The sequence below is a fragment of the Balaenoptera musculus genome, chromosome 13, assembly GCF_009873245.2.
Source record: "Balaenoptera musculus isolate JJ_BM4_2016_0621 chromosome 13, mBalMus1.pri.v3, whole genome shotgun sequence".
Lineage (NCBI taxonomy): Eukaryota > Metazoa > Chordata > Mammalia > Artiodactyla > Balaenopteridae > Balaenoptera > Balaenoptera musculus.
In genome coordinates this window covers 69,757,295-69,784,117 of record NC_045797.1, presented here as the reverse complement: position 1 = coordinate 69,784,117, position 26,823 = coordinate 69,757,295, and the positions used below count along the sequence as shown (strand labels likewise).

The window sequence follows — 26,823 nt, the reverse complement described above, 5'->3', positions numbered from 1 at the left end:
AAAGAACCTACTGTATGGCACAGAGAACTCTACTCAATACTCTGTAATGGCCTATATGGGAAAAGAATCTAAGAAAAAAAAAAAAGAGTGGCTATATGTATATATATAAAACTGACTCACTTTGCTGTACACCTGAAACTAACACAACATTGTAAATCAATTGTACTCCAATAAAAACTTTAAAAAAATAAAGAGGGCTTCCCTGGTGGCGCAGCAGTTGCGAATCTGCCTGCTAATGCAGGGGACACGGGTTCAAGCCCTGGTCTGGAAAGATCCCACATGCCACGGAGCAACTAGGCCCGTGAGCCACAACTACTGAGCCTGCGCGTCTGGAGCCTGTGCTCCGCAACAAGAGAGGCCGCGATACTAAGAGGCCTGCGCACCGCGATGAAGAGTGGCCCCCACTTGCCGCAACTAGAGAAAGCCCTCGCACAGAAACGAAGACCCAACATAACAATCAATCAATCAATAAATAAATCTTTAAAAAAAAATAAAATAAAATAAAAAAATAAAAAAATAAAGAAAAACATTTTTTATAAAACTTTACCCTTTTTGCACATCTGTAACGTACCGTCTAAGCAAAACCAGGGGGCTTGCTATGCAAACACAACCTCAAAACAAGTGCCCGCATGCTGCTTCCAACAGAGCGTTGCCCCTCAACCCCCTTCCATAGATGTTCTCTGGGGAAGGAGCTGGTGCAGGAAGGAAGGAAGCCTTGCGTCTGGCCTGCCTGGTGACCCCGGAGACCACCTCCTGCCCCGATCCCAGCTGCCCTTTGTCCAGCCTGGCTGGAAGCTCAGCGGGCTCTGCCTATTGCCCCTGCTCCTCCCAGTGGGTCAGCGTGGAGGAGCTGCTGGGAGATGGGCCTTCCGGATGGCAACCCCCGACTCTGGAGGCTGGGCTGGCCCCCACGGGGTGGCTGGGCAGGCTGAGCAGGGGCAGGATTCTCGGGTAGTTAGCCAGCAGCGAGGGGGCCCACAGACTGACCACAGTAGAGCTGCAACCCGGCACCAGGGCCTGTCAATAATTCATTGCTTTCCTCTGGGAGCTGGTGTCAAGTGCCTGAGGCCTCACCAGGCCTCCACTGCTCTCCTGGCTCCTGAATTATTCAGGAGCCCCAGGAGACTGGTGCCTGGGTCAGGCCAGCCCCCCTCCAGGGTCCTGGACAGGCAGAGGGGGTGGCACAAGATCCTCTGGACCCAACACCACGTCCTCACAGGGAAGCCCAAGGCTCTTGAAAAAGGACCTCATTCAAGGTGGGCGGAGCAGACCTGGGGTCTCCTGGCCTGGGTGAGGGGTCAGCTTCTATGCTGCCCTCTGCTTCTAGAATAAGTCCCTTTCTCTGCGGTGGGTGGTGGTGGGATCAGGCCCACAGGTTCTAAATCTCATGCCAGCCTCCTTTACCTCAGTTTCCCCAAATGTACCAGTCATGTGACTGGGTTCTTGGAGAGCCCTGAGCTCTTCAGAGAAGAAGGGCCACTCGAATTCCTATGCCCAGATCCTCCTACCCTGTACGCTCTCTCCTCCTGACATTTACTCATTCACTCATTCTACAAAGTAAGGGGGGCCTGCTGGGTGCCGGCCACTGCCCCGAGCAGCGGGTGTGGCTTTGCTGGTTGCCGTGCCCGGTGCAACCCCCAGAGGCTCCCCAGAGGCTCAGCTGCCCCATCAGAAGGAGCCTGGTGACTGAGCTGGGCCATGGTGGGGACAGAGTGCAAACACTAGGTGACCCTTTTCTTTGGCTCTGGGAAATAGAACCCAGACTCCAGGGTGGGAGACTGAGGCCCACCTGACTCCAAGCACCTGCCCTCCCTTTCTGACCCCCTGAGCTGGCCTGTGTCAGGTGGGCCCTGCGTTGTCCACGAGACCACCACTCCTCCCCACCCCAGCTCTGCAGCCAACAGTGCCCTGGACCTTCTCCAGGCTTCCAAGGAAACAGCAGGACCCACTTCCACCAGGTCCAGGCCTCCCCTTGTGGGGTTTCCTGCCTTTTCCTGGGTGGGGGCAGGGAGGGCCGGGAGCGAGAAAGAAGGAGAATCAGAGTAGGGAATCCCCTCTTCTGTCTCCTTCTTGCTGGCGTTTTAGAACAACTCATCGAAGCCTTATATTCCAGCATACTCACTGTTACAGTAGTTGATTTCCTAAACAATTTACCAGATACTTCTGATTTGTTTATAGCAAGAGTTTTGATGTTTTCAAGCATTTTAGGGATTGGTCCAGCAGCTTTCATTTAAATGATTTAGCAATCTCTTCCACATCCTTGGTTTCCACCATCACTGTTCACGTAGCCTGGTTTCTGAGAGTTTGAGGATTAGGAAGGGGAGGAAGGAGACCAAGCTCCATGAAGGTGGGCACCTCGCCATCACAGTAGGCACTTAGTAAACATGGGGATTGAATGAATGAATGAACATCTATCTCATTTAATTTTCACAGCTTCCCTTTGAGGTAAGTACTTATCTTCTTTACACATGCAAACACTGAACTCAGAGAGGTCATGCAACCTGCCCAGGGTCACACAGTAGATGACTGAGCTGGGATCTGAGAGCAGGCTCTCCTGACTCCTAAACCACTGCACCAAACTGCCTCGGAGCTGCCAGTCCTCCACAGGTGTGACAAGTTCACTCTCAAGGCTACAGATAGATGGTCTGTTGGAGGGTATTATCACCTTCTCTGATGGGTAACTGTTGCCCAGCATGGTGTAAGGGGGAAAACTTGAGGAAGGAAACAGGAAGCTGTGCTGGGACTGGGGACAGAGAGAGTGAACTTGGCCAACAAGGATTGGGAGGGCTGGGGGATTCTGAGGGCAACATGAGGGAGCGGGGGTTTGGGGTGGGGTGGGGGCAGGTCTTTGAAGGTCAATCCAGGCCCGAGTGCGGGTCCCCTTTTAAACTCGAAGGAGGGGGCAGCCCAAGGAACAGGGCAGGGCCCCCTGCCCCTCGGGACCCCGCCTCTCGTGCCCCACCCCTCACTTACTTGTTGCTGAAGACTTTGCTGTAGTTGAAGATCTGAATCTCGAGCATCTCATTGCTGTCGATGCTGCTGGCCACCTGCCACCGGAAGGTCTGGGGAGAGAGGGACAGCTGTGGCCTTGGGTGGAAATGACAGGGAGGGGTGTGGGGAGTGGGAGGGGGACCCCTGGTAAGATAGCCCCTCACATCAGCCCAATGCTTCACAGGAATTGGAAGACCAGACGGAAACCTGGTGCCGGGGTGGAGCAATAAACCCTTCCGGACTGGACTTTGAATAACTGAAAATAACCAGAAAGCTCTGGGGTCTGCTCAAGATGCCGCTGAGAGTTGCTAAACAAGGGGGATTTGACAGAGCAGGTGGAAGGCAGTGACTTTTTAAGTTTCATTTATATACCCCACCAAATTCAGAATGCACAAGAGGCTAGTAATAAATAATAACAATAGTAATAGTAATAATAGCTGCCATTTGTGGGTCTGAACTTTTCATTATGTGGGTCTGAATACTTCAGATGCATTAATTCGTTTAGTCTTTACAACCACCCAAGAGGCTGGTAACGTGGTCTCCGTTCTAGAGACAGAGGAACTAGGGTTCAGGGAAGTAACAGGACGCTGTTTTTAGTGGCCCAGCAGGTGCTGGGGAGGCTTCTGAGGGCCCACCCGGCAAGCGTGCTGCTTCAGAGCAATTCTTCATTCTCCACTGAGGACTTGGGGGCTGCGGGAGCACCGAGCCAGCCTGGCAGATCACGGCCGAGTGTGGGCAGGGCCTGTCATGGCCTTCATGTCCCCTCTCTCTGGGGCTGGCCAAGGCCCAGGGGGGACCCTGACACCTCCACGGTCAGCTGGAGCGGGCAGGTGAGGGAGGAAGAAGCAGAGGAGGGAGGGGGGCCTGGGGTGCGGAGGGAGAGGGCTTTGAGAGGGGCGTGGGGGGGACTTTGGAGGCCTTGGACGCAGAAGGAAGAAGAGGGGGAGGGGGGCCTGGGAGGCAGCCTGGCCGCCCACAGGCCCCATTAAGCTGCTCTGTTCCTGCCTTCTGGAGGTCTCCAGCTCAGCAAGGGTATGGTTTTCTTAATGCAGTTGCCATTATCGGGCTGAAGGGAAATAAACTAGTGTGCGAAGGGCAAACTCATTAGCCACCGTGCAGAGGGAGGAGGGTCTGGGGGGGGCACCAAGATTTCGGTTTTCTTAGAACCAAGGGGAAAGGGGTGTTTGAGCCACCTGAGGGTCTGTGCATGGGATTTTGGCACTTGAAGGAGGGAAGGAGTAGGAGAAAAAGGAGCTGTGGAAATGGCACAGTTAGAGGAGGGTGGTGTTGAAGAGTGACATAATTAGGTGAACACAAAGGAACCGGGAAACGCGAAGTCCTTTCGAGGAAAAGGGGCCCAGAGAGGGAGGCGGCTTGTGGTCTCTTCTTGCCCATCGCCAGGCCCTCCTGACTTGCCCAGTGGTCGGGGTGCAGTTTACTGGGTCACCAGGGCCGACAGGATAAAAGGCCACCGTCGTGGACCAGTTTACTGAGCAGAGAGGAAGGGAGTCAGCAAGGGCTGGGAGGGGCACCTGGGGGGGCCCTGACTGGGGATGAGACTCCAGAGGAAGCCCACCCGAGGGCGCCCTTTCAGAAATTTTTCAGCTGAGGGAGCACATTTAGCATTTCCAGGAAGGAGCCTCAGTCGAGCCCAGCCAACCCACAGAAGCATGAGAAACACGAAAATGTTGATAATTTGTCAGTGAGCTTTGGGGTGGTTTGTTACGCAGCCCTAGATGACTGTGACAGTCCCCCATGCTATCTGTGCCTCTCTCTAGGAGTCAGCCTCATGTCAGGGAGGCCTGTCATCAGTGGCAGAGCTGGCTCCCTGCCCAGCCCTTGCCTCTCCACATACCAGCCCCCTCCCTTCCCGCTGTCCCCAGGACTCCTGGGATAGCTTGCCTGTCCCACTCAGCAGTTCGGAGCCTGAGCAGAGCCGACAGGCCCAGTCTCGTCTCGTTTACTGGGGTCTCCCTGCACCCAGCACGGGGCCTGCCACATGGTAGGCACTCAGCAAATCGACCTCAAATGGTTGCCTCCACTGCAGTGCTGCTCTTTGCTGGCCTGAGGGCGAGGCCGAGCTGATTCCCCTCTCCACACTCCTCCTCCTCCTCCTCCTCCTCTGGAAAGCGAGGGTGACGTCACAGTACTGCTTCTTGGGGTTATCGCGAGGCTGGTGAAGCACTAGCGCGGAACCCGGCGCAAGTAAGAGCCTGATCAACATGGCGCTTTATTACAGTGAATTCTACTGCGTTGCTGTTATTTCCAGGAGCCGGGGCAAGGTCTGGCATCCTTGGGGATGGACACTGCAGGGATTGCAGGGGGCTGCTGGGGACAGAGAGCCTCTCTCCAGCCTGAGGCAGCACCAGCGTGATTCTCTTCCTGCAGCCACAGCAGCTGCGGGTTGTGTCTTCTGCCTCTGGAGATGCCCTGAAATCAGTGGCCTAGCGATCGGGCCAAGGGAGCCCGCACATCATCTAGGATCCCACCCCGTGTCGGCCTCCAAACATGCCAGGGGACTCAGGTAGCAGCTGAGCCAAACACAGCTACTCAAGTTGTCATGAGCCAGCAAGCCCCACGCAGGAGCACATGTTTGCTGAGCACCTCCTATGTTTGCTGGGCACTTCCTGTGTGCCGGGCTCTGTGTGGGGAGGCAGGGGTGTCTCTCAGGAGCTCCTGCGTAGTTCTGAAGACAGACACAGACCTGAAATTGCAGCCTGGGATAGGAACATTGACAGAGTAAGGTGGCAAGCATTAGGGGCAGAGGGAGGGAAGAGGACCTCTGTCTGAAGGGGGTCTCAGGAGCACCGGGAGTGTGGAGCTGTGACCCAGTTCACCAGCTCTAAGCTTGGCCGTGACCTGGCAGGTGCTGGCCAGGGTGGCGGAGTTCTGCATCCTATCAGCCCCAGCTATCTAAGACTCCACGGAAAGGTTTCCCTGATGTAGGCTGGAGAATGACCTGGGTTATCCTGGGCTTCATCAACTGGGTTTGAAACCATCCTAAATCAGCAAGGCAATGTCCTTAAAGAGACAGCCCTCTAAATTTTGGGGGGAAAATTTTAGGATGTGTTGCAAAGCTTTAGGGTGCAATGGAAAGAGACTGTCTTGGGAAGTTAAAGACCCAAGACTCAAATTGGGTTTTTTCCTTTGTTCATTCTTTCACTCGGCAATATTCCCCTGAGCCCTGTGCTGGGTGCCAGGCCATTCATGAACCAGACAGGTATGTTCCTGACCCATGTTGCTCACAGCCCATGTCTTCCGGGTACAAGTGGGAAGATGAGCTCTGACCCTCTATCGCCCAGGCTGATGACCTCTCCCTCCTCTGGGCTCAGAAGGCCCATAGTCCATCTTTCCTGTTCTGGGTCCATCTCCCCACTGGACTGAACCCCTTGAGGGCAAGACTGAGCCTTGTCCGCTTTGCAAGTGGCCATAGGTTCTGGAATTAGACTAGGGTTCAAATCCTGATGCGCTATTCATTGCCTGAGGTGGTGCCCACCCAGTGCGTTGCAGTGAGTTATGAGGCTTGCGTAAGCTCTCAGCCCGTCCTGCTGTGTACCAAGCACTCAGTACCTCGCAGCTGCTCTTATTCCTACAATTACTATTGTTATTCTGGTCTCTGCTGGGAGGTCTGGTCCACAAGAGCCTGGTTAAGGCCAAACCAAGCTGGCTTGGAGTAGGCTGGTTGTGGCCATCCCCCCACCCCACCACCAGGGGCCTCTGCTGGCTGCTGGCCTGGCACGAAGGCTGTCTCTCTCCGTCTCTGTCTCTCTCTCTCTCTCGTTAGCTTCTCCATAGTTGTAGGTTAAATGCACGATCTCAGGTTCCAGCCTCTGGGAAAGGAGACACCAGGTCCAGGCTTTGTTTCCACCATTGTTGTACAGAGCACTGTCTTTCTGCCATGTCCACCCCCCCAGTCGCCTCAGGTTCCTCGGCCCCGCCTGCAGGGGCCCCTCCCATCCTTGTCTGAGTAGAAGAGGGAGAGACATTTGTTTTCATGTCTTTTATTTCATTTTCAGCCATGCAACATTTCTGTGAGGCAGACAGAGCAAAGAGTCTGACCCCATTTTTCAGAAGGGGAATCTGAGGCCTGGAGAGGTTGAGTGGCCAACCCAAGGGCACAGAGCTCATTAACACCTCAGTGGGGACTGTAGCCCAGGTCTCGTGACTCCTAGGCCAATGTGCTTTGTACCTCACTGAACTGGTTCCCAAAGGCCCTGGGCACAGTAAGGGTGAGAAAAAAGACTTGCTGGGAAGCTAGGAGACCTTTGGAGGTTTTGTAAGGGGCAGCTGAGGTTTCTTTTCCAAGCTTATTCTGGAACCACTGACAGGCTGGTTCTTTCAGGAGCCAGCCGGGAAAGTTTAGGACTTGTGCACCCGAGGCTGGGGAGACAGGTATAAGCATGGGTGCAGTTCCAGGCTCTCTTTGGAGAGTTCCCCGGGCCCTTCCTGAGCAGGAGCTGGGACGGTTGCCTCCACTGCTTTGTGGCGTGTACCCTGCTGACCAGTGGCTGCCAGGCTGCAAGCTGCTTCTTAGAAGGAGAAATGGAGACAAGGGTGTGGAGAGACCCCAGCAAGACCTTGCAGGAGTGGTGGGGGTCAGGCCAAGCAGCTTTCTACTGCTGCATCCAGAGGGGGCTTAGTATCTAAGAACCCCGGCTTTGCCGCTTACAGCTGTCACCTTGGGAAGGATACATAGTCTCTGAGCCCGAGTTTCTTCACTGTTGTTGCTGTGGAGAGTGGATGGAAGAGGCCTTGCTCAGGACGCTGCATGGTGCTGCTGTGGGAAACTGCTGCCATGATCTTCCCACGGGGCTGCCCAGAGTGACAGGCAAGTCCATGTCCCGTGGGAGGGCCTGAGCACTGCAGGTCACTTAGCATCCTTGCCCCGTTCCACCAAGTGCTCGTGTGTGTATAAATTTCCCCGGGTGGGAGTTACTTCTCCCCACCTCACGGCTGCTCTCCGATCCTGGCATGTGCTTGTGCCCATAACTCCCTGGCTTCCACGCCTTCCTGGTCTCTCTGCACTGACCCGGAGGTTCCCTGTGCCCAAGTTCCTGCAGGGATCCTTGTGTATTGTTGCACCTGCCTCTCCCTCTGGGGCATCTTTACCTGGGCCTGGCACACATCAGGTGCTCAGAACGTGGTCCCGTGCTCGGGGTGGCAGGACTGACTCGCCCCCCGCCCCGTGCTGGGCGGCACTGGGAAGAGGAAGGACACGGTGATTAACTTGGAATGTCATGTATACCCATGGCTCAGGTGTCCCAGGGTGCAGTTAATGGAGAAGAGTGACAGTGCCCTTATAAGGGGTATCAGGTTGCTCACGGGCTGGAGGTCTGGGTGGACATGTCCCCTGGGATACTTGGTGAGAAGGAGGGAGTCGATGCTGTGCCTGGCTGACTGGGGGCAGACGCCCAGGGAGGCAGGGCTGAGTGATTGAGCCAGGCGGCCTGCATCCTCACCCAGCCAGGCCCTCCAGCTCGGGGCCCTGACTGAGGAGGTGGTGCGGAGGGGAAGGAACAGGCAGGTTGTGCGGTGGGGCTCATCTGAGGCTGAGACACCAGGCTTAGTACCGGCAATGGTTCCATTGTCACGACAATCTCTCATTTTGTTCATGGTTTTACAAAGAGACTTCATACCCATCACCTGCCCCATTTGACAAGTGTGGTAGCTGAGGCTTAGAAACTGGGCTGAAAGTCATACAGCCAGGAGGCGGAGAAGGCAAGAACAGAACTCTCACCGGGGAGGGTACAGCTTGGGGGCTGTGATGGTCAGTGGTGGCCTGAGCCCAGGTGAGAAGGTTGAGGCCTTGCTCCCCTGTGCCTACAGCTCTGGCCCTACGGACACAGCTGTACCGTGTGGGATGGGCCCAGAGTGAGGAGGAGACAGCAGTTCTCAGTGGCCCCTGAAGGCTGGTCAGCTAAATGCTAGCCTCAAAGGGAACAGGCTATCATGAGGCCCTTTCCAGCCCAGACAGAGCCAGACGTGAGGGGCAAGGCCCAGGAAAGATGGGGTAAGCTCTTCTGGGGTCAAGCAGAGCTGCGGCTTTGTGCCAAGATGGTGACTTAGGACTCTGCTGCCTCTCACCCCAAAGTCAACCCTGTAGGAACTACAGAAGCAAGAGGGGAATATGGATTCTAGGAAGTACCAAACAAACATGCAAGCAGGTATGAGAAACCCAGGGGGACCAAAGGCTGTGTGAACTGACATGAGCTGGGGAGTATGGCGGCTGCTCAGCTTGTGGGGGAGGGGTGAGTGGAAGCAGCAGTGGGAGAACAGGTTGGAGGAAATCTTTGCAAGTTCTGCTCTCATCACTCCCTGGCACTACCTTGGGGCAATGGTTGCCTGCTCCTTTACTGATAAAACTGTGACAAAAACCCTACTGGGATGAGGTTTAATAAAAATAGATGCTGATAAACCAGCTGTCTCATACTTTCTCTCATTGAACCCCCAGAGCCGGTTTATTAAAAATCTCGACTGCTTTCTGTCAACCATGTCTCGCCTTTAAGGCTTAGAGATGAGACCCTGACTCTGTTTCTGTGGTGACTGGGCCCCCCTGGTGCTCACGCCCACCCTTCAGCCCCTAGAGGCTGACACAGCAGCCTTTGATGGTTGCTCAGTACTCATTACCAGACAGAGTAGCTGATACCAGGGGAGCTCAAACAGGGCAAAGTAAAGAGACTGGGAGAGTATCTCTCCTATAAAAAAAAAGACAACAGACTGAACTGTATACACCAACTGGAACAGGATCATTAGAACGAATGGACCATAAAACTATATAACAGCAATATAAAACAAGTTCAAGGAATCATAAGAAAAAAGAACAAATTAGTAAATTGGAAGATCAATTTGAAGAACTCCCTCAGAAGACAGCAGCAAAGGATTAATCAACAAAAACCAGAAAAGCTAAGAAATGTCAGCTAGAAGTAGTACTGACATCTGATCATAGGAGTTGCAGAGGCAAGAACAATATAAAAACTGAATGTTTGAAAAAATAATAGAGATAGAATTTTCTATAATAAATGAAAGATGAAAGGCCTTAGATTTGAAAGAGCTCACAAAATAGTGCAAAAAAGGAAAGATCAGGAAACCCACAATTAGACACATTATAATAAAATTTAAGAATATCAAAGATAAAGGACTTCTATTTGAAGTTGTGAAGGAAAGAACTTCGAGCTTAGAATTTTATATCTGATGAAACTCTCATTCAAATTTGAAGACATAAGAAACATTCTCAGATTTACAAAGCTTTAGAAGGATTGCCACATAAAGATTCAAATGAAAAATACTTTTGGAGGAGGTACTCAAATAAGAAGAAAAACAATTCCAAGAGATGCTTCAAGAGATATGAGAAATAAAGGTGATTAAGTATCTTGGTAAAGACTATCGTTGTCTTTAAAAAGAACAAAGAAGGCTAGCACAAATAAAGGAAAAAGAGAACACACCTTCATAAGAACCTAGAATTAAAATTCTAATCTAGTCAATATCAGCATGAGGATGTGGGCTGAGTTGGGGAAATCAAAGAGGCACAAGTGAGTATTAAGGTACTTGTCATGTTAGGAGAAATTATAATTACTTATTTATTTGAGCTCTCAATAGGAGAACATAAACATAAGTATGGAAGGCTGACTACCTACCTTGAAAACAAAACCAGAATACATAGCTTTTCAACTAACAAAAGAAACTCAATCTATCCAACTGAAAGCTGGAAAATAGGAAAAAAAAGAAAGAAAGTACAGTAAATGGAAAATATAAAACAAGATGGTGATAGAAATAAGCCTTATAATAATAGAAATTACAGTAGAGGTAAATGGGTAAAACTAATCAATTAAAACAGAGAGACTCTCACATTGGGTAAGAAAACAAGACCTAATAATCCATGCCTTAAGAAGACACACTTGATTTTAAAAACGGAATTATTGAAGATAAGAACATGAAAAAAGATATACCAAGAAATTAAAAGGATCGAAACAGATATACCAGGCAAACGAACCAAAATTGGCTGAGATAGCAATCTTAATATCTGACAAAATGGAAATTAATGCAAAAAACAACATAAGAGACAAAGAAGGATATTAAGTGCCGGTTGAGGGAAAAATAAGCAAGATGATATAGCCATAATGAACATAAAGGCAACTAGTAACAGTTTCAAAACACATCAAGCAACAACTGACAGAACTGCAGGGAGAAATATATAAATCAACAGTTGTAGCAGTAGATTTTATTACAGTCATTATTGAAACTGATAGATCAAGCAGAGAAAAATAAACAGAACATTTGAAGAATTAAATAATATAAATAATAAGCTTGAGCTTATATAATATCAAGCTTATATTGAGCTACAGATAGAACCCCACACTAAACAAATTCCTTTAAAGCAGAGGGAGCATTTATGACCATGAATTAGGTCATAAGAGAAGTCTCAGTAAATTCCAAAGGATCAATACCATACAGACTCTGTTCTTTGATCATAATGCAATAAAACTAGAAATGAATAAAATAAGGAGCTATAATTTCATACATGTATTTGGAAACTAAATAACATATTATTGTATAACTCTTGGGTTTAGAAGAAAATCATAAAGGAATGTAAAAGTTTAAACCTGAATAATAGTGAAAACATTATATATAAACATTTGTAGCATACAGTTAAAACTGTATATAGAGCAAAATTTACAGCTTCAAATACATTTATTAAGAAACAAGAAAAGTTAAAAATAATAGGCTTAGCACTCAAGAAGTTAGGAAAAGAGCCATAGAGTAGAATAAAATAAACAGAAAGGAAATAATTAAGAAAAGGGCAGAAATCAATGAAATGGAGAGCCACAGTAGGGGAGATTAATGAAGCCAAAAGCTGGTTCTTTACAAAGACTAATAAGATAAACAAATCTTTAGCAAGACTGACCAAGAAAAACAGAAAGAAGATACAAATAAATGAAATATGGAATAAAAAGGGGGAAATAACTTTAGGCACAAAAAAGATTTTAAAACAATCTTAAAACAGTATGATCAAATGTGCAGTAATAAATTTGAAAACCCAGATGAAATGTAAAAATGCCTAGAAAAATGTAAAAATCCAAAATTGGTTCAAGAAGACATACAGAAAGTGAAAAGGGAGTCAAAGAAACTTCAAAAAAAACCAAACTTCAAACAAACTTCAAAAAAAAAAAAGAGTAAAGAACTTGCCTCATCAGATATTAAGACATTTTTAAAAAGCCATATTAATTAACACAGTGTGGTAAGTTCAAGAATAGACAGATAGACTAAAGGAATAGAATAGAAGACTCAGACATAGACTTCAACATACAATAAATGGAAGAGGTGATTGCTTGCTTTGCAAGCTGATGTTAGCAAAAATGGTTCCCTTTATAGAGAAAAATAAAACTGGACCCCTATCAAAAACCACATACAAGATAAAAGATACAACTATAAAATCAGAAAATGTAGGAAAATATATTTGTAACCAAGAAGAGTATATAGACTTCTTCAACAAAACTTGGAAACACGCCAGGATTAAGAATTTCTAGTCAATGAGGGGCACCAGGGACAAAGTTAATAGATAGGTGGTAGACTGGGAGAGGATATTTCAATATCTTAAACCAACAAGGAGTGGGTATCTAGAACATACAAAGAGCTCTTGCAAACCAATAAGAAAAGACAGCTATAACAATAGGAAAAAAGGGCCAAGAATATGGACAGGCAATTTAAAGAAGAGGAACCTTTAAATGTATCTTTAAAACAATGAGGTATCATTGTTAGCCTGGTGAGAATCAGAGAGCTGTATAACACCAGGTGTACATGAGGATGTGGAAAACAGGCACTGTTAGTGTAAACCATGACAGTCCTGGGTCAAATTAAGTGTATGCATAGCCTATGAGCTAGCAATTCCTGGCCCTGGTGTATATCCCAGATAAATACTTACAGAAGCCCAAAGGGCATATGCATAAGAATATCCATAGCATCTCTGGTGGTGGGGAGTTGGAGGCAAGCTAGGAGTTCCTCATGGGGGGTGGGTGCACAGGCGAAATGGGTAGGGTGATTAACTCACCCTGGGTTGACCATGACTTTTCTGCTTTTAGCCCTGAAAATCTGTGTCCCAGGAACCCCCTAAATCTCAGGCAAGTCCCAGGATGGTTGGTCAACCTAATGTGTGTTGGATGTGTCCCATGGAGTACTGTAGAAACAACAGATTAGCATAGCAATGGATGGAATTTAAAAATGGTGCTCACTGAAACAAAAGGAAATATTTAACATGACACCATGCAGGTAAACATAAATTATATGCTTATGAGATAACAATACCAATTTTGTAAGAACACACAGGAAGTTAAAAGATGACACACATTAAGCACATTAGAATGGTTGTCTATGGAGGGAAAGAATACGGAGATAAGAGAGAATGCGTGCATCCATCCATCCCTACCTACACACTGAAAAACAAGAGGGGACCTTGTAGGGACCAATGAGACAACGTGCCATAAACGGAGGCAAATGATTTTCTCAACCCTCTGAGCCTGAGGTTCAAAAGAACAAAAAAGCTTCCTGCGGAGCCACAGGAAGCCCACTAGCTGTTGGAGAGGAAGGGGTGAGGTCCGTGTGCGACTGTATTTGTTGGAAGGTGGGTTAGCCTGGCCCTCCATGTGCCCGGGGAACAGGGAAGCCCCTCCAGGCCTGTTGGATGGGCCCAGCTGGCCCTTCTCTGTGCCAGACGCTCTGCACGGGGCTCTCCTCTACAGAGGTCCCTGAGAGGGGCCCTGGGTGGAGGGGTCAGGAAGGCTCCTCCCCAGCTCCCACCACTGCCTCCTCCCAGGAAGCAAGGAGCTCTGGGCAGGCTGCCCCCCAGGGTGTGGGAGCAGCAGGCCCCCAGTAGGCAGGGAGTTGCTGGTTCCCCTCTGGGCTGGGGCTGCCCCAAGGGCATCCTACCTCTGCGAAGTCAGCCACATCCTCACAGTTCTCCAGGACCCGGGAGTAGAAGGATTGCCCTGGTGGGGAATAGAGGAAATTATAGTCAGAACTCCCTGGACAGTAAGCTGTTTATTTAAAAGCTCCCAAATTCAATTCTTATATATATGAATGGACGAAGATCTCAAACCATTTAGAAGTGGTTATCAGTGGGCAGGGGGAGTGAGAAGATATTGAAAGCAGCATGCTTTGATTTTTTTATTGTATACACTTGAGTTCGACATTTTTCGATGACTGTGCTTCACTTTTGTAATTGAAAAAAAGAATGCTTTTAAATCCCCACCAGCCTAAACCAATGGACCATTCACTGAAGGGCTACCTCCAGGTTGAACTCAGTCTCATTCTGAGGGTTAGTTTGGGTTGTCACCGGCGGGCAGGCTGGGGACCCAGGAGAGGGGTGGGGGAGTACGGTGTGCTCTTCTCCCCCTGGAAACACCGGGAGATCTGGCAGGACCAGCGCCTGGCCAGGGAGGCACTGGAGTGAGTTGCCCTGATGCTCCTTGGTGATGGGGGTCCATCCCCCTGGGAACCACCTCTCTCCTCTGGCCTTGGTGGCCTCACCTGTATTATAAGAGGATTGGTGCGGGGATATCCAGGGCTTGCCTGGTTTTTAGAATTTAGAAGCAAGTCCTAGTTCAGTATGAAGCTGACAAGGAGGAGGCCAGGGGTTTGATGCCAGAGTCAGGTGGATGGTCTGAGGAAGGGTGTGTGTGTGTGTGTGTGTGTGTGTGTGTGTGTGTGTGTGTGTGTGTGTGTGTCTGTATTTGGAAGATGGGGGCACATGGGGAGGGGTTGCAACCAAGATAATGAGGAAGAAGCTATAAAGTGAAAGCTAGAGACACAGAAAATAGATGTGGAGTAGACAGATGGGAAAGAAAGATTCTTTAGCACTAGCCAGGGACAAAACAAAACAAGACAAAAAACTAAAAAGAAAAATCTCAACGACAAATCCCAAGGCAGCCAGGGGAGGAGAGGAAAGCATGAGGGATGGTGCCTGAGCCTCTTTTAATTTTTCCCCCAGGCAACATGCAATACAAATTGAGAATCAGGTGAGCATATCTGTGCACTGGGGCTTCCCCAAGGAAAGCCTGAATAATCAAAGGCCCTTTCATCCTGGGAAACGGTAATGAGCTTGGATATGGCTGTGTTCAAGTTTCCTGGAGTGAAACTGAGCAACCCAGTCAGAGGGGAGGGAGGGAGGGACAGTCCAAGATGGTATCACAGGGTTCAAATATGCATGAAGCCACTGGAGCTCAAACCTTCCCCTGCTTGTGTATTTCCTACAGCCTTGTTGGAAAAGATGTAAAATACTGTGAAATCAGCCATTGCAAAATTTATACATCAGGGCTCTGTTCTGAAAAGCAGTAAAACCTCATTGCCTCAGGCCCTGGGGATTTAAATATGGTGAATATTGTCAAACAGGATGAGCTAAATTTTACCTCTAGATATTAAAAAAAAAAAGGTTTGCTGAAAAAAAAAATCAAACCGGGGCTTCCCTGGTGGCGCAGTGGTTGAGAATCTGCCTGCCAATTCAGGGGACACGGGTTTGAGCCCTGGTCTGGGAAGATCCCACATGCCGCAGAGCAGCTGGGCCTGTGAGCCACAATTACTGAGCCTGCGCGTCTGGAGCCTGTGCTCCGCAACAAGAGAGGCGGCGATAGTGAGAGGCCTGCGCACCGCCATGAAGAGTGGCCCCCGCTTGCCGCAACTAGAGAAAGCCCTCGCAGAGAAACGGAGACCCAACACAGCCATAAATAAATAAAATAAATTAAAAAAAATCAAATCAATGGCGCAGAACGGTGGAAAGGACAACTTATTAAGAAAACAGAATGTCCTTAAGCATTTTTGGACAGCCACTTTTTAGGAGGATTTGTACAAACGGTGACAGGGATCATTCCAGTGGTCCTTTTCTATTCATTAGGGCAGAGCCAGGGGACCTCTGTCACCCCTTCCAAATTATCAGTGGGGATTACTCACACCATCTCTCGTTTCAAGTTCGTTTCCACTTAACATCTACTCTACTCAATACCAGTCTTGTTGACATTTCAGCTCCACATTAAATGACTTTCAGACAAAACCATTTAAAATCCCAATATCCAATCACCTTTGTTGCCACTGAGATTGAGAATAAGTCTTGAGAGAAAGGAAATAGCCTGTTCCCTGCTGTGGAGAGGCTTTTGTGGATAGACTGAGCAGGAGATTAACTGGGGAAAATTGAACAGCATCCTTCGTTCCTTCGGAGGCTCATGGGATAGCTGAGCTCTTTGGTCTGAAATAAAATCCTCCTTGAGTCGATAAATGAAGTTTGAATAGCAGACTCTGTGATCACACTGTTATAAGTGCCATGACATCAGATATACCCAAATGGAGGGATCCAGAAGTCCAAAGCTTAATCGAAGTCAGTTGTATGTTGTTTGCCATTTTACAATATCCATATGGCTACTACTCCCCTAAATGATGTTCTTGTCTCATGCAGGATGGAGTGCTAGCTTTCATGTGATGTGACTTAAGGGTACAACACGTCCCCATCCGCACCAAACAGCTCTCTCTTCCAGACAGTTTACCTTGCTAGAGCCAGACCTTGAGAACGGGCAAGCGTATAGGGACTGGGCTGTGAGCTGGTGTACATTCGCTCATTCCCACACGCAAGAGGGTCTTCTATTTCTGCTGGGTCAGCACAGACATTTGGCCGTGGAGGAGGGTGGGCCAGCAGTCGTACAAAGATAATTAGAATCGGGATGCTGCCTGAAGAATCTTATTACGATCCAGAAGGGGGACAGGTCAAGCATGTAAAAGGCTAGTACGTAAGGCAAAATTTGGTCGTTGGCATGCAAAAAAAGTATAAATAAATTGAGAACACAGGAAAAAGAGAAGTGACCTCAACTTAGCAGATCAAAGCAGGTGTTATAGAGCCATGGGCATTTACACTGGAAGTTCAGATGGAATCTAGAAATGCAGAGACACTGGGGGGAAGAGAGAGAGACGACGCGACATCAGGCAGAGAAAGGTGTGAGCAAAGGTTTGGAAGGATGAAGCAGAGAATGGAGCCCGGAAGGAGTGGGACACAGGACAAGTGCGTTCTGATGGTGAAGGGAAGAATGAAAAGTGCCTCCCCTTGGGGAGCAGCTCCCCGAAGGAAGACCTGGACTGGGGGGTCCTAAGAGGGCACAGGGTGGGGGGAGTGGACCATTAAGGGGAAAGACAGTGTCCTGAGGACAAGCTTCAGGGACATGATGATTTTGCCCAGGACCTAGCCCTCTGGGCTGTATCAGTACCTGACATTACTCTTTTCCTAGTGTGAGCTGAGAAATAGTGCAAAGCACTCTGCTTGTGACTCAGACCCGTCACTATTATTTCTTTGCGTTACTTAACATTAGCCAGACCTCACTGTCTGCAGTGCCTGGGATGGCCTGTATGGAGGGTGGCCTGGCAATCAGCCGTTCCCTGCTGCAATGCTGTGACGTCCCCAGCATCTGCTCTCCCCCTGTTCCTCCACAGCACCTCAAGAGGATGGCCCTGCAGTTTTCATTCCCCCCCAGTTCCAATCAGCCTGTTCCTTTTCGAAGGCCAGTTACTCCCACAAGCGTGGGGAAGCAGGCCCCAGGCATCCCTGTGTGCAGAAAAAAAGCCAGGCTTAGTCAGGTTTGGGGCCTGCTGCTGCGGCTCAGGCTGGGAGGCCTGGGGCTGGCTATTCCATCCCCGGGGTCTCAGAGTCACCATCTCTAAACTGGCGGCAATTATCCTGGACGAGCCTACATCCAGGAACCACTGTGAGGGTCAGCAAGAGACTGTTGCTGTGAAAGTCTGAGTAAAGCATCAAGCCCCTTACAAGCACAAGGGGCCACGGGACAGTGGTTAAGGCTTGTGGGCCAGGCTGCCTGAGTTCAAAGCCCAGCTCCATCACTTGCGGACCTTGTGCTCTTGAAGAAGTTAACTGGTCTTTGTGTTAGTTTCCTCATCCATAAAATGGAGAAAATGATAGTGCTTATACACCTGGTACGTAGCTCATTACCCAATTAAAAGATGGCTATTATTCTACTAAAGAGTCCTGTTTTTTCTTTTGACAGTTAAGTTGTGTCTTAAATATAAAAATGGTTTCCTCTATTATGGATCACATTTTGTAGCTTATTTTTAGTAGTATATAATCAGGAACAATTTTCTACCTCATCTTGTATAATATTTTTTAAAGTTTAGTTATTTTACGTATGATTAGCTCTTTTTTTAACCAGGTAAAACTTACATTCACAAATCTTAAGTGCACAATTCAGTGAGTTTTGATAAATGCATATATTGTACTTGTGTAATCACCATACAATCAAGACACGTCAATCAAGAACTTTCCTGGGCTTCCCTGGTGGCGCAGTGGTTAAGAATCTGCCTGCCAATGCAGGGGACACAGGTTCAAGCCCTGGTCGGGGAAGATCCCACATGCCACGGAGCAACTAAGCCCGTGCGCCACAACTACTGAGCCTGCGCTCTAGAGCCTGCGAGCCACAACTACTGAGCCCATGTGTCACAACTACTGAAGCCCGTGCACCTAGAGCCTGTGCTCTGCGGTAAGAGAAGCCACCGCAATGAGAAGTTCATGCACCACAACGAAAAGTTGTGCCCCTGCTCGCCGCAACTAAGGAAAGCCCACACAGCAAATAAGTGCAGCCAAAAATAAATAAATAAAACTTTAAAAAAAGAACATTCCTATTCCTCAAGATGTTCCCTCATCCCCCATTTTCCGTAAGTCTCTACCCCTCATAGGTAAACCACTGCTCTGATTTCTAACTCTTGATTTTAAACTTTGTGTAAATGGTGGTAGCATACAGAATGTACTTTTGTGTATCTGGCTTCTTGAAGTCAATGTAATGCTTTTGTGATTCATCTACATGGTTGTATATATCAGTAATTCATTTAATTGTATTGTTGAGCAATTTCAGTTGTATGAATAGACTGCAATTTGCTGATCCATCTTCTTGTTCATACTTTTGGGATTGCTTTCATTGTCAGGCTGTTGCGAGTAAAGATGCTGTGAACATTCTTGCAAAAGTTTTTTTGTCGACCTATCATTTCATTTCTTTTGGGGAAACACCTAAAAGCAGAATCACTGGCTCAGAGCATAGGTGTATGTTTAACTTTAGAAGAAACTGTCAAACACTTTTCCAAAGTGATTATACTATTTTACAATCCCATCCACAATGTAAAAGAAATGTTCTATATCTTCACCAACATTTGGTTATTGTCAGACTTTTACGTTTCAGTGCATGTGATATTGTATTTCATTCTGGTTTTTGAGTTTCATTTCTCTGATGACTAATGATGTTGGTCACATTTTCATGTGTTTATTGGCCATTTCTATATCTATATCATAAGCAAGGCAAGGTTGTCCACTCCCACCTCATGTTTTATACAACATTGTACTGGAGTTCTAGCCAGTCATTATTTTTCCAATTTTAAACTAACCTTCCATTCCTGGGATAAAGCTCACTTGTCATGATGTGTTACCCCTTTCATATATTGCTACTCAACTGACTAATATTTTGGTAAGGATTTTTACATCTTTGTTCATGAGGGATATTGGGCTCTAATTTTCTTTTTGTATAAGGTCTTTATCAGATTATGGTATCATAAAATGAATTATGAAGTGTTCTTCCTTCTCTATTTTCTGAGAGTTTGCGTAAGATTAGCATTATCTCTCCCTTAAATAATTTCTAGAATTTACCAGTGAAGCTGTCTAGACCTGAAGTTTTCTTTACGGAAAAGCAGTTTATCACCACCACCACTGCCATCATCATCATCATTATCATTGTTATTACAAACTTGATTGTATTGATTTCTTTAATAGATACTGGGCTCTTTAGGTTTTCCATTTCTTTTTGTGTTGGTTTTGGTCAGTTGTTTTTCAAGGGATTTGTTCCTTTCATCTGTGCTGTAGAAATTTATTGACATAAAATTATTCATAATATTCCTTCAGTTCCCTTTTAATGTAGCGATATCCCCTCTTTCAGTCCTGATATTGGTAATTTGTGTTTTCTTGTTTTTTCTTGTTCAGTCTTGCTACACTTTACCTATTTTTGTTTTGTTTTTAAATTTATTTATTTTATTTATTTATTTTTGGCTGTGTTGGGTCTTCATTGCCGCGCGGGCTTTCTCTAGTTGCGGCGAGCAGGGGCTACTCTTCATTGCGGTGCGTGGGCTTCTCATTGAGACGGCTTCTCTTGTTGCGGAGCACTGGCTCTAGGAACGCGGGCTTCAGTAGTTGTGGCACGTGGGCTCAGTAGTTGTGGCTCACGGGCTTAGTTGCTCCGTGGCATGTGGGATCTTCCCAGACCAGGGCTCGAACCCGTATCACCTGCATTGGCAGGCGGATTCTTAACCACTGCGCCACCAGGGAAGCTCCACTTTACCTATTTTATTAATTTTTTTTTAAAGAACAAACTTTTGTCTTTGTTAGTTTTCTCTGTTGTTTGTTTTCTATTTCTTTCCTTTTATTATCCTTGGATTTAATATTTTAGATTGTATTTATTTTTATTTATTGAAACATAATTCAAAAACCATAAAGCTCACCCACTTAAAGTGTATGATTCAGTGAGATTTAGTATATTCACAAGGTTGTGCAACCATCATCACTAATTCCAGAATATTTTCATCACCTCAAATGAAACCCCATACTCATTAGCAGTCACTCCCTATTCTCTCCTTCCAGCCCCTGGCAACAACTAATCCATTTTCTGTCTCTATAGATTTTTCTATTCTGGCCTTTTCATACAAATGGAACCATATGATATGTGGTTTTTGTGCCTGGCTTATTACACTTAGCATAATGTTTTTAGGATTTGGGTTTAATTTTCTTTTCTTTTTTTTTTCTTTGGCTACGTTGGGTCTTCGTTGCTGTGCACGGGCTTTGTCTAGTTGTGGTGAGCAAGGGCTACTCTTTGTTGCAGTGTGCAGGCTTCTCATTGTGGTGGCTTCTCTCATTGCGGAGCACGGGCTCTAGGCGTGCGGGCTTCAGTAGCTGTGGCACGCGGGCTCAGTAGTTGTGGCACATAGGCTTAGTTGCTTCGTGGCATGTGGGATCTTCCCGGACCAGGGCTCGAACCTGTGTCCCCTGCATGGCAGGCGGATTCTTTTTTTTTTTTTTTTTTTTTTTTATGTGACTGCATCATGGTGTAAGGGAAGAGGCAGTGGTTTTAAATTTATTTATTTTTATTTTTGGCTGTGCTGGGTCTTCGTTTCTGTGTGAGGGCTTTCTCTAGTTGTGGCGAGCGGGGGCCACTCTTCATCGCGGTGCGCAGGCCTCTCACTATCGCAGCCTCCCTCTCTTGTTGCGGAGCACAGGCTCCAGACGCGCAGGCTCAGTAGCTGTGGCTCATGGGCCCAGCTGCTCCACGGCATGTGAGATCTTCCCAGACCAGGGCTCGAACCTGTGTCCCCTGCAATGGCAGGCAGATTCTCAACCATTGCGCCACCAGGGAAGCCCCAGGCGGATTCTTAACCACTGCACCACCAGGGAAGTCCCTACTTTGCTTTTCTTTTAGCAGCTTCTTAAGGCAGAAACCTAGATCATTGATTGTAGGCATTTTTCTTTTCTGCTCTAAGTATTTAAAACGAAATGTTGATATGTAGTATTTTCATTAACATCCAGTTAGAAATATTTTATAATTTTGCTTTTGTTTTCTCTTTGACCTTAGGTTATTTAGAAGAGTATTGTTTAATTTCCAAATATTTGGAGCTTTTAAAGATCTCTTATTGTTATTTATTTCTAATTGAATTCCAGTGGGATCAGAGAACATACTCTGTAAGATGTCAGTCTTTTGAAATGTATTGAGACTTGTTTAATTACCCAGCATATGGTCTGTCTTGATAAGTGTTCCATGTGTATATGAGAAGAATGTGTATTTTTCAGTTTTGGGGTGAAATGTTCTAGAAATGCCAATTAGGACAATGTGGTTGATGATGTTGTCAAATCTATGTCCCTAATGATTTTATTGTTTAGTTGTTTGTGATTCTCTCTTGTAATAACACTTTTTCCCCCTGTGAGGAACACATACTATTCAATTTTATAATGACAGTTCATGGGACAGTAGAATGAAGAAATTCAATTGAAAAAGAGTTGTCCAGGAAAACAGCTATTCCTTACGTTCCTTAACCAGTGTGCTCTCCAAAGATCACCAGCACCTCAGAGATCCAGATTTGGGTTCTGTAGAGTCACCGGGCGTCCCACAGGGGAGGCTGTCCCTCCCTTTTCCCCCACTTCTCAGCTAGGTGGAGGCCCCATCTATCTCTCATCTGTTGCTTTCCACAAATCTTATTCAAATATCATTTCTTACCTCCACTCACTTATTTCCCCTTCCCTCACCCTGTTAACAACCAGGGATACAGTGGAAACTCAGTCTTAGGTGAGGGATTCATCTGAGAGGCAGGGACAGGGCAGGAATTATAAACTCCATCTCTCTGGCTCAGCTCAAACCTGTACTTCCTTCCAGGTGCTGCCTCAAAATGATTTTGCCATGTAACTAACTGATGGCGCTGTTTCTCATCTTTCAGACCCAGGCACTGAGGCAGAGAGAGAGTGTGATGTTTCTACTCGAGCCTAGGAAAGCACGAGCCACACTCTCAGCAACTGTTGCCTCTTAGGTTCTCCTCCTCTGTGACAGATGGAGGAGCTCGTGGTCTCAGTGATCCATGAGCTGTGCAGAGTACCTTCTCCGTGTCAGGCACTGGGAATATAATGAAGCATGACGGGAGCGTGACTCTTTTTACATCCTTAAATGGGGTAAAAAAATATTGTTAAAACTGCAGTCCTCAAAGAATATACAAATCAATTTTCACTGCAAAGTAAAGGAGCTGTTACAGTGGAGGATTACTGGACTGAATGTCGATATTATGACATAGTATGAGTGTGTTTCATGTTTGGTAATTGCAATCATTGTTGCTTTTGTTGTGGTCATCCATGTACAATGCTTGGTGTCAGTCTATTTATCTCTTGTAAAAATAAAATACAGTGTGTGTGTGTGTGTGTGTGTGTGTGTGTGTGTGAAAAAAAAAAAATCCTTAAAAAAAACAAACAAAAAAAACTGCAGTCCTGACTTTATCTTAAACCTTGGCTTTTAAAGAAAAGCCAGTGAGTGAAAACTGACTTCCAGCTAAGTTGATGAGCCCTGCTGTTTTGAAAAATAAAATAGAAGCAAAGACTGTTGAGCCAGGCTCTCAGGGATGGATCCGTCCAGGTAGGAAGCAGACAGGAGGCCAAAGGTAAAGATGATCATGTGATATTCTCCGTCTCAGGAGACCTTTCTGGAACTGCCGGTGGAAGAAACAGATCACTGCCAGGTGCTTCCGGGCTCAGGGGCTGCAGGGTCCCCTGCTGCTAGCTGCTTGGCCGCTCTTGCCACACCTGCAGGCCGCGCTGCTTCCTGTTGCTTCTGTTTCAGATTTGTTCCGTGCCAGGCACTGAGCTGGTCCCAGGGAACCTGGTGAGGTGCCTGCCCTGGAGGAGCCCACCTGGATGGTGACGGCTCCAGGTGTTTTTCACCCTATCATCTCCATGTCTGGCAGAATTTGGGGTGTCAGCAACTGACAGGAGTCCAAAGGAGAACTCCTGCCCACCCCCCCAGATCCCTGGGTCCATGGGATCCCCAGGGTCACAATCTACTCTCTTTCTGTCTCTCTAGAAGGCTGCAGCATGAGGGGTCCTAATTAGAATAATCCTTACATTTTACAGCACTTTACAGTTTGTAGAACCTTTCATGTATATCAACTTTCTCGTTTGATCCCAAAGCAGCCCCGTAAGAACCAGGCATACCTCGCCTTCTCCTAGGTCTTCACTTGCCACCTGGACTCCCAAACCACTGGATTCCAAACACTTTCCTGGGTACTCAGGGTACCAAGGCAAATTTCGGGCTTCCTGGGGGACATTCTCACTAGAATGACCTGTGGGCACCCCCCAAACCTGCTCTTCCTTGTAGGCGCCCCGGCTTCACTGGTGGCCTCACTGCCCACCCAGGTACTCAAGTATGAAATCCAGTGGCACCCTCATCCTGCCTTCTTGCTCACTCCCAATCCCAGAGCTGCCTCCTCCTCTGAACGGATGTCACCCCTTCTCTCCAAACCCACAGCCCCCCTTCTGAGGCACAACCCTCTGCCTGTACCACTGCCCCTCCCTGGGCTCCTGGCCTGAGGTCCTGACCTCCAGATCCCCAAATCGGATCTTCCCACCCCATCCTCTTGCCAAGAACTTTGGTGACTCCCACTCAATTACAAGGCAAAGTTCAAACTCCAGAGTGCGACACTGAAGACCCTCTGTGTTTGAGCCCAGTTTCCCCTCCACCCCATTCCTACCCCAGGCCCTGCCAGCACTCCCTGCTCCCCAAGCCCTTGACACGGCTCCACACCATCACATCTGTCCTGATAGTAGCCCCTCTGCCTGGAATGGGGCCTTTCATGAGTTTTGTCTCTGCCAAAATGCTATCCTCTCTCAAGGGTGTTTCAATATCAGCCCATCCCCTGCTCAGTAAGATCTCCTCTCTGGGCCTGTGCACTTTTCCAGCTTCATCCCGTTGACTCATCCGCTCAGGGCAGCTTCTGGAGCTCTTGGTCTGAGCGGGCTTCTCTTGCCTCGTGCTGACTTGCACCTGTACCTCTCTTTCCAGAATACTCATCCCACTCATAGTGACTTGTGCAATGACTGGCTTCCCCTTGAGGGCAGGGACCTTGTCTGTCTCATTGACTGCTGTCACCCCATTGCCTGGAATAGCACTTAGCTCATAACTGGTCCGTGATGAATATTATCACCTGGATGAATGAAGGAGTGAATGAATGATTAAATACTTGACTTACAAAACACATTAAAATATAGCTTTTAATGAATTGGGAAAGAGTTTATGACATTAATGAGATAATCAGAAACCTGATCACTGAATACTTGATAGTATTAAGGATTTATTTTTTTTTAGGAGTGATATAATATGTGGGGTTTTTTTTGAGTCCTTGATTTTTACAGCTATATACTAAATATTTACAGAGGAAATGGTGTGGTGTTTGGGATTTACTTCCAAATTATTTGGGGGGTGGGAGTAGGAAGGGGTACAAATGAAACAAGATTGGCCATGAGTTGACAGCTGTTAAGACTGCATGGGGAAAAAAAAAAAAAAAAAAAAAAAAGACTGCATGGGGAGAACTTGGGGGCGTTTATACTAGTCTCCCTACTCGAGTATATATTTTAGATTTTCCATTCTAAAAAGTTAAAAATAAAAAAAAGATCAAACCCAGGGATGGGAGTAGGCGGAAGGGATATAGCTTTTATGTTATCAGTAAAGGTGGGTAAGATAACCAAGACTTTGCAATTCAGGGAAATTATTTGCAAGTCTGTTCTTGAGCACATTGCCTCCCAACAGCATTTTTGCTGAGGGTCGTTTGTAGCAGAAGACAGTTATATGGTCATTTCCATATCATGAAAACACACTTGTCTCATCAAAGCAGGAGAAGCTTGGGGAACATTCAGCACACTCTGCTGCTCTCCGAGGTCTGCAGCGGCTTGCTCTGGCCCGGGGGAAGAGGATATTTACCTCCTAGGGCTTTAGGCACAGAAGATCCACTCCCCCGGTGATGAGGGGCCTGGGAGTGCTCGGAAGAGTGGAGGCTGTGGCGTAAATCCCTCGGGCACCGCAAAAGCGCAGAGCTGTGTCCACAGCCAGCCGTGCACTGCAGAAGCTGTCCTAAGGGTTCCCTCTGTCTGCCGCCTTCACTGGGGCAACACCCACCCCACATCCTCCCAGAAAGGAGGTGCTGGGCGGGGCTGGAGTGCACAGGCAGGTCCAGGCATCCCAGGAGCATCTCAGGGCTGGGACACAGGGGTACTCTGCCTCCTTCACCGGGGGTGGTAGAGAAGTCTCCGGAGAGAAATCCTATTTCTCACCAAGGCGGAGAGTTCCCCCATTTTAATGGGAAAATAAATCTAATTTGGAGCCTGAGGTGGTCCCTGCAGCAGCCAGGAGTAGGGGAATCTTGTCCTCAGTGCCCAGGCGGGGGCCCCAACCCCTCCCCAGCACGCAGTCACCCACCCGGCCATGCGCTCCTTTCCAGGCTCTCTAACCTCCATCTACTACCTGCAGCCTCTGCTGCAGCCAAACCTAGTGGCTTCCTGGCCATCGTATTTAAGTGGCATTCCCCTCCTCTGGCCTCTGGTCCTGTCAGTCCCTCACCCAGAATGGCCTTGCCTCCGCCAGCAACCCTTCCTCTCCCCTCCTTCCGCATCTCCACGTGTGTGAGCAGCTATTCAAGACCCAGCTTAAGGGCTTCCTCCCCGCCTCCTCTACCCCGTCCTCTGCCTTCTCACGAAGCCTTCCCTGATCTCTGCAGCTGGGAGCAAGCGGCCATCCTCTGAACGTGTTGCAGTTTACGCCCCGCCCCTAAGTGCGTCTTGGCCCTCTGTGTCTGGCAGTGTTTCTCCATTAGGTCTGCGCACGTATCTTCTCCCCTATCAGATTGTGAGAGCCTGGTTCCTTTAAGCCCCACCCTGTACCTTGTGTCCTAGGCAGCAATGCTCAGAAAGAGCATGTGCCATGAAGCGGGAGGGGCGGGGGAGCTGTGTAGCCTTTCTTGCTTCCCACCTGAGGACCACAGCTGGACTCCCCAACATTTGCTAGAAGATGAAGTCAGCCTCCCTCTGGGGCCCTGAAAGATCCCCTGGGTTGGGAGGTCAATGGAGGGAGGTAGGGCCAGGATTCTTGATTCCTCTACTTCCTGATCCCCTTTGGATAGACAGCTGGGGGCGGGGACATTCACAGTTGAGGACACTGAGCCAAAGAGTGACCGTGTCACAGAGGAAGAAGGATTTAAACCCACTAACAAGTGAGTACCTCAAAGACATGCCGTTTCGTATTC

General features: G+C 47.8%; 1 protein-coding gene across 3 annotated transcripts in view; it reads right to left on the bottom strand.

The window, feature by feature from the left end:
* OTOF (otoferlin) overlaps nt 1–26,823 on the bottom strand; it is an 89,036-nt gene that overhangs the window by 57,937 nt on the left and 4,276 nt on the right. For all 3 annotated transcript variants that reach the window (XM_036874087.1, XM_036874088.1, XM_036874089.1), the window contains exons 2-3: nt 13,912–13,970; nt 2,974–3,062 (exon numbers count right to left, since the gene is read on the bottom strand). In XM_036874087.1, the coding sequence (XP_036729982.1) occupies nt 2,974–3,062; nt 13,912–13,970 (148 nt within the window). The remainder of the gene's footprint in view (nt 1–2,973; nt 3,063–13,911; nt 13,971–26,823) is intronic.